Source organism: Morus notabilis, unplaced genomic scaffold (genome assembly GCF_000414095.1).
Source record: "Morus notabilis unplaced genomic scaffold, ASM41409v2 Scaffold416, whole genome shotgun sequence".
In the NCBI taxonomy this organism is placed as follows: Eukaryota; Viridiplantae; Streptophyta; class Magnoliopsida; order Rosales; family Moraceae; genus Morus; species Morus notabilis.
In genome coordinates this window covers 105,826-113,896 of record NW_010368049.1, presented here as the reverse complement: position 1 = coordinate 113,896, position 8,071 = coordinate 105,826, and the positions used below count along the sequence as shown (strand labels likewise).

The 8,071-nt window shown below is 33.6% G+C and overlaps 1 protein-coding gene across 2 annotated transcripts; it reads right to left on the bottom strand.

Annotated features, from left to right (window-relative positions):
• Positions 1–2,872: 2,872 nt before the first annotated feature.
• Positions 2,873–7,447, bottom strand: LOC21395988. Of its 2 annotated transcripts, none has more exons than XM_024176147.1 (12): positions 7,301–7,447; positions 7,103–7,211; positions 6,948–7,011; positions 5,909–6,010; positions 5,740–5,804; positions 5,517–5,594; positions 5,338–5,417; positions 5,030–5,246; positions 4,091–4,146; positions 3,808–3,903; positions 3,483–3,666; positions 2,873–3,117 (listed from the first exon to the last, which is right to left on the bottom strand). In XM_024176147.1, the coding sequence occupies exons 1-12, from the start codon at positions 7,363–7,365 to the stop codon at positions 2,986–2,988; spliced, it is 1,248 nt and encodes a 415-aa protein (XP_024031915.1). In that variant the 5' UTR covers positions 7,366–7,447; the 3' UTR covers positions 2,873–2,985. The 2 variants fall into 2 exon arrangements, with proteins under 2 accessions (XP_024031915.1, XP_010112516.1); XM_010114214.2 differs by having other exon boundaries at positions 5,526–5,594.
• Positions 7,448–8,071: the final 624 nt, after the last annotated feature.

The following is an 8,071-nucleotide window of genomic DNA, read 5'->3' as shown; positions in this document are numbered from 1 at the left end:
GTGGCAGTTAAAATGCTTGTTTTATATTTTCGTAGTGCTTGTTTTTTGAATTCACTAATGTCATGTAAGTAATTAAATGACATTATTGCCTACAAACTGCTAGAAAACTATGTTCTACATATTATCGTCTTGCCAATTTTTCTTTTTTCTTTTTCTAGTGAATGTTGTCTTGTCAAATTTAGCGTATATACATTTCAATGATGCACGGTGTTATGGTATTTTGTTGTATAATTGATGTTACATTATGAGGTAGGCTTGTTTGTAATTCAGTAACATAATGACATTGTAAGTGATATAATTGATACTACATTATAATTTGGTATTACTTTATGTTATCGTATGCAGAGCAATTAAAATTTAAAAATTTAAAAATCGGGATTAATAACTTAATAAACTTGGATTTCAAATAAATTCTTCTAAAAAATCAACTATGAGATATATATGGAACTTAGTTACCACAATAAATGCATGACAAAATCAACTCAAAGGGTATTTTTGAGTTATCAAAAATTATAGCTAAAAATATAGGCCATATAAGTGATATTTGTATGACCAAGCCATATTTTAATTCAACTCTTAAAAAACTGTCAGATCTTGTAATTTTTACTAGAGAATATACTATTTTGGTTTTTTTAAAAAAAATTTAAGCTTAATTTATACATAAAAGTTGTGCAGGTGAATAACGAGACCTCATAAATATTATTGGACGCTCTAATCAATACTTTAATTGCCCGCCCGTATTACTTTTATATATAAATCTAATTCAAATCTTTTTATTCTCTAATAGTAGTGTTGGGGCTTGGTAGAATCCGGAGTTACGACGTGTAGAAGGTGTACATGTGCAAGTACCTTATTTGTTGGTCTTTGATGTTGATGTGGTGGAGCACTTGCCGTGGTAAAACATCCAACGAAGATGTGGGGATCGACTAGCCTAAAGTAAACTGAAGAAAGCAAATTCTATGACCACTTTGTTGTCAAGTTACCAAAACACTCATTCGCAAGCATAAAGTAGATGGAAACGCATTAGCAAAGTATGGTGGGAAGAGTAATCAAACACTTAATGGATGACTATTTAGAGGAGTTGGTAAATTCTCACTCTGGAGGGGCGCAAGTCACTTCGAGAGCAAGTTTTTGGTGATTTTGAAGGAGGATGAAAACTTACCCTCGAGGAACACAAGTCACTGACTGCAGTGTGAGTTTTATGTGTTTCCGACAGAGTAGGAAGTGCTTACTCTATAGGAACGCAGGTTACTCCAAGAGCGAGTGGCAGCAGACAAAGTTTCACAGCTTTTCGACACTTCTATAAATGTGTTCCAGAGGGGTGTAAGTCGCCCATGGAGGTGGATTTCAGACTTTCCCAAAAAACTCAAGAACTTCACATGTTCTTCTTGGATGAGTAAGGATGGATCGAATGAAGTCTTTAAGGACTTTCTAAGATTGAACACTTAAAAACTAGGCACGGCTTTTGATAACTCCTTCAACGATCTTTGAGCCGAAAGAGCACGAGCTCGAAGAACACTAAGTTTTTAGCACGAAAGACTTTAACTCTCAAAGGTCAGAGTTTTGGCTAAGAAAGATGAGGAATTCTTGTGAACTCAAGTGTGTAGAAGTGCTGTAGAAGGCTGTTTTATAGGTGATTTTTGGCAGTTGCTCTAGGCCATACAATTGTGCTCTGATAGCAGCCTGCATGCACCATTTCCCTCTAGAGCACTAGCATTAGGTGGCTTTCCGCTTTGACAAAAAAGTTAGTTGGAAATGTGCATATTTAGAGGCAAAAATCCGAATTCTTGTTGACATGAGACCTTCCTCAAACTGGAGAATATGAAGTGTTTGACTAATTTTAGTGCTCGATGGACATTTCCATCTTCAGAGTATTAATTGCACGTTAGACCACTCTCAGAGCGCCTCTTTCCATTTTTGACCAAATAACCGTCATTTGGGTTTCTTACAATTCCGACACTCCTGGAGGATGGGAAGTCCCTCTGGTCACAAGGGAGTCTTTCGGAACACGAAGAAGAAATCCATGGAGGCTGACGCCTTAGTTTTAACACATCTAAGTCTAACCGATCGACTTCCTTTTCTTTATTCGTATTGTATGATTGTTTTGCAATTAACGTTGATGTGTAAAAATCAGTTAAAAGGTTTAATAAGCATCAACAGGCACTAATGATTTGACGACCAACATTCATGAGAGGTCCTGAAGGTGAAATCCACCTTTAATTAGATGCATGGCCAGTAATAAGATCTATCATTATTTACTAGAGATGTCAGCATTGTAATACTTAAACAATTATAGTACTTACAGAATATAGCATAAGTTTTGTTTAAATAGTATTCACTATTCTAATTTCCCAAAATGTTGAAATTCTGATTGGAATTTTTTGTTGATAAAAGTAAACATTTTTGACCAGTTGATTCATAAGTTTGAATAGAAATTCAAATTTTTATGAGAAACACTGCAGTAAAAAGACAATTCAAACCTATGAACCAAACAAGAATTTAGATGAAACTATGATAACTTTCTGCAGTGTTTGTATTTGCATTCAATTCATATTGTGCAATTGCATACCACAGCGTTTCACTAGCTGCAGATCATCTCTGGCAGCGGCATCTACATCAATTTTCTCCAAGAAGACCTCTAATTGGACTTTCCATTGTTATAGCTTCTTTGCATAAATTTACTAGGTTCCGAGACTATACCTTGTTTTGGAATTTTTGTGAAAGGGCATGTCAAGTCCTAGTCCAAGTTTTCAGGCTTTCTGGTGCAAGAGAAATTACAAGAGCTTCGTGTTCAATGTCTACAAAAGTATTTCAGGGGAAAAAAAATAATCATCAAATAACATATATATATATATATATATATATACCGGACGTTATTTACTACAAGTGATGTCATTCATGTAATATTGTCATGGAAATCTTCGAATAATTTGAACCAATAGAATAGAGTTTAAAGGCGACAAAATGGATACTATTGAAGAAGTGTCATTGGTCGTTTTTCATGGTATCATCATAACCAATTTCCAACTGCTTTTGCTCGGTGAGTATTTTGTCAACAGCATCGACAAAGCTTGATAGATTCTGGCAAATGTGCACAGCCAAGGAATTCACCCTTTCCTAATGAATCAAAATTTAAGCAACCAAAGAAGAAAAATAAATTAGTTGACAACTAAATACAACGTGAGAATAAATAGATGTAAGATAAAAATAGTATCACAAAGCTGTCACTCTTATTGAAACTCAACTCTATTGGTTAATAACTTCCATTTTGTTTAAATATTTTTCATATGCAAAATACAATTACAAAGCCACTTCTTAATTCATGTACTATGCACATAAACTTGTGCAAACAGTGAAAGCTAAGAGGGAAAAGGACACCTAAACCAACCTTCCTAAAGAGAACTTTTAAAATTTGCCATACGCATCAAAAGCAAGAAAAGAACCAAGTAAAGGCCAATAAGAGAAAATAGAGATAAACCCACCTTAACCTTAAACAAAAAAATTGAAGGAATGCCCTTTGTGTTATGATCAGAGCTCTTAAGAGATGTCAGCTTCAAAGGAGAATTCGATAATGGCCAACCTTGAGAGACCTTTATGAATGCATCAACTCCTCCAGCCAGATGAGCTACCATCACCTCATCTTTATCAAAGTACTCCAAGGAGTATCTGCATTCAAAACAATCTATAAATACTTTTCATGACGAATAAAAAATATTCAAAACTTACAAAACAAACAGTCATTTCACAACAGTGATTTTTTAAAAAAGCTAAGAGTACATAGATCAAAATTGTGATGGTAGAGCTCACCCTGATGTATTTGCACTCTTTACCACAAGTTGCCTCATCGTGCAAGAAACAATTCTGTCTTGTACTTTTGTTACAAACCACTGCAGTGAACATTTACTGCAAAACCAATTTTGTAAATCCACAATTACATGATATGCTAACTAGTTTTGGTTCATTGCAAGATTAAGTTAGGGTAAAAAAATAAGTAAAAGTAAAACAACAAGTCATCTAGTTTTGAATAGGAAGCCAAAATCAAACACTGGGCACAATAAGATTGAGGAAAAAAAAAATCAGAGAAACCAACCTGAAATCTTTTGCAGCATTTGAAATATTATTTAGGTATACATCATTCGGAAATATCTGGAAATCATAGAGTTTTAGTACCCATTCAAAAACAAAAATATAGAAAATATAGGAACAGAAGTATATACTTGTACATTACAGATAAGGATTTTTCATTTTTATTTTTTGAAACAAGAAACTGATAGAATGTCTCAAAGAGTCTATTGAAATTGTCTCAAAAGTATTACAAATTACACATCTATATATTTACAATTGTAGAGACTAAACTAGGAAAGAAGAATAAAAAACAGAAACATCTAATACAAATCAGAATCAAATCAGAATTAATTTCCTAGAATCAGGAAATAAAATAACTCGCATATCAGATCGCATATCATACGAATTTCCTAAAATAGAAAAGCGTGTTTTTCTAACAAAAACAATAAATTAATTGTTACACATTACAGATGAATGTTAAGACTAAAAAGAGATGACAATTAATGCTTAAATTTATATGTCCGTGAGGGTTTTCCTGCAAAAGACTAGTAAAGCTTATTAATCTTGAGAAGACTAGCGAAAAAAGACGAGGTTTTACAAGTTTCTTCAAGGAAAAAGATAAATGAATAAAGCAGTGCCAACAACAAAGTACGATCAACTGGTTCTAACAAATTAGCTTTTACACTCAAACACAGAAAATATTTAAAGCTATATGACCCAGGGTACCAGACATAATTTAATGAGAAAAGAGATATAAAGCACATGAATAAATCTTCTTTTTTATTTTCTTTCCTTTGTATCTTTGTAGGACACAAGTTTTGATAAAAAGAAACTTTGCAGATCATCTAGGCTTTAGTAATTAGAAGTAAAAAGAGGGAAGCAAAATGCACGCAGCTTAGGACCATGTACACAGATAGATGGCAGACAATTTCTTCATCAAACTCTCTAATGGATATAATGGTACCTCAACATTCTTTTGATCCAAGGTCCACTCCAATAATTCAATTAACAACTCATGCTTCACTTCAAATGGCACATTGACAGCTTCAATTGTTTGTTGCAACAAAAAACTTTCTAAGTTTGGAATGTAAGTCTGCAATGAAAACCTAATGCAGTTTTCCTCAAGTGCAATGACTTTTACACCTGTTAATATATCTTCAATCTGCTCTATGGCATCAAACCTGCAATGGAAGACAAACAAATTAAGCATCGACCAATACAATACTTATATGTCAAAGCAGAATAAGTCTAAGCCAATTGTAGCAGAGTTACCATTTACAGATACCATCTAGATCCTCTAAAGATTTCAAGATGATATTTTTCTGCTTTATCTCCTTCTCAAGTTCCAATAGCTGCAAATTATGTAGAAAATAGTTAAAAATGATCAATAAAATGGAAGGGCAACTTCAGATTATAAATCCAAAAAGAATGGTCTATGATTATCTAAATACATGTAATACCGAATGCTGTTTATCTTCAGTATTTCTTGGATAATCATCACAGGCACCCAATTTTGCATTCCCCAGATCCTACAAAATCATATACCAATATACAATTTGAAAATATTATCTATGATTTCTTGATCACATAGATGAAACAGAAATGGAAAGGCATGGAAGCTGTAAAGTAAATCAACCTTAAGATAGGAAAAAAAATAATCAAGGAAGAACCAACCTGCAATGCTGTTAAATCCATTACATTTTTCAAACCTTCAAGTTCAATTTCCAACTGATTGGAATCTACAAATACAACAAACTACATTAAGCACGGACAAACCTATATAAATAATGCTCTACAATGTGGACATATAAAAACAGTGAACACTGAATAACTAAATTCTTACCTTCAGCATAGGTTCTTGTAAGAACCTCAATTTTTTCAGACATTATGCTATTTTCAGCTTCCACGAGGTTAAGCTCCTCGCCCAAGTGTTCCAAGCACGCGTCTAAGGAAATGTCGCATCAATTTTTTTTTTTTTTTTTTTTTTTTGATAAGACTAAGGAAATGTCAATACCAATTAAACTAATAAGCTTGGTAAACCAAAGATAATGGCCAAAATAGAAAATATAAAGAACTTGATTATATACTCTTAAGGCTTTAGAAGATGGGGCAATGAAAAGAAGGGTTCTATAAAGTTGTTATATATAAATTCCACTGCCCCAAAACTTCCTTTGGGATAAAATAGTCATTTTCCGTTCCACAGAAAATGTCAAAGTCACCTGTCAACCCTCAAAAAAAGTTGAGAAGGGAGGACGAAATCAAATAGCAAATGCACCAGAAAACATGATATCTTAGTTATCACTACGTAGCACACTGCTTAAAATTCTATTTCACTAAGAATCAATTTATTTTCTAGTGTGTATTCCAAACACTTGTGTTGAGCGTGTGGAACCTAATTATCACATCAATGCTAGATCACGGGAACAAGCTCCCAGGACAAAATTTTCATCTAAGGGTGTTCCAGGGCTTTCTATATCTCCTTTTATAGACAAACAAAGTGTGTCTGAGAGGTGTAAGGCGTGTGATTTTCATGTAGTCTTCTTCTTCATCATAGTGAAATTATGCACGAGTAGAAAGTGAATGAAATCACTGCTATAAATCTTGTGCGTGATTATTTGCTTTGCCCCGTTTTATTACTCTCATTTCGTAAGAATTAGGGCTTTTAATTCCTGACAACTTGACCTCCACAAAAGTTTAAACTTTATTCTCAGCAAAATTTCGGCAATACATTTTTCACACAAAAAAAAAAAAAAAGCACGGACACTCAACTAAAGTGCTAATCGTACTTTTTCGCCTAGTTCTTGCACTTTAATCAAAGATAAGAAGCAATACCCATATCTAAGCAAAGTAGTCCATTTCGTTAAGAGATAAAGAAGACATACCAAAGCCTTTATCTTCCAAGAAACTAACATCTGACCACTCCGATCCTATTTCCTCCATTCTGCTCTGTAAATTCCTCATTTCCGACCATTATTTCGAACTATAAATCTCAGATATGAAATGTGCGAAGAATTAAGCCTACAAATTTGCAGAATACCTGGAACTTAAGAGCACAATCCTTCACTAATTTCTCCAAATCCGAATGGAACAACTCCGAATCATTGTCTTCCAAACTACTAAGCATTTCTTCAAGCTCTTTTGCTCGACTTTAGCAAACAATTTCAAAAAATTTGTCAAAAACAAAGGGAAAATCAAAATTTGATTCAAAACTTTGTATGTAGAGAGTGAGAGAGACCTGCGAATGGTGTCCAGGTCGAGGTGCTCTGAAGAAGGAGGAACGATTTCCATGGCGTTTTCCATTGCGTTGCCTCTCCAAATCCGTCCAAAAATCTCTGGAATTTCTGTGTCTGCTTCTTCTCCCGCCCTTACAAACTCACCTCTGAAATTCTTTTCCGGATGCAAAACGGAAGAAAGCGGTTTTAGTGTGGTGTAGGTGAGCTTCTAATGGTGGGCTTAGAATTGGATTCAGTCTGGGCCCAAGTCCGAGGACCCAGCCCAATTTACACTTTCCTTTAGGTGCAAGTTAAAAAAGTCTAGGATGATTTACCTATAGAGAATTTATCTGGTATTTTTTATTTTTTTAAATACTGGTGTTTTTTATTTATCAGCCGTTCAAATTGACATTATTTTTTAATATAATTTGACCTTTGAGTAGATTTAATACAGATCTAACTGTTGATAAACAGGAAATGTCAGTGTTCCTAAAAAAGAGGGAACACTAGAGAAAGTCCCTTACACATATTGTAAAATTTGATCAAAAAATTTAAAAATATTACAAGAATGGTAAAATATTGTATTATTAAAATAATGACTCTATTAGTACAAAATATGATATTATTATTATAATAAATATGTCATATTTGCTATATTTATAATATTTTAAAATTTTTGTTAAATTTGAACTTAAAATATGAACTTTTTCCATGTAATGCAACGTTTTATAGTGCTTGGGATAGATATAAGGAATTGCTCATTGGACTCACCGAGCATGGTCTCTCGAAAGAGT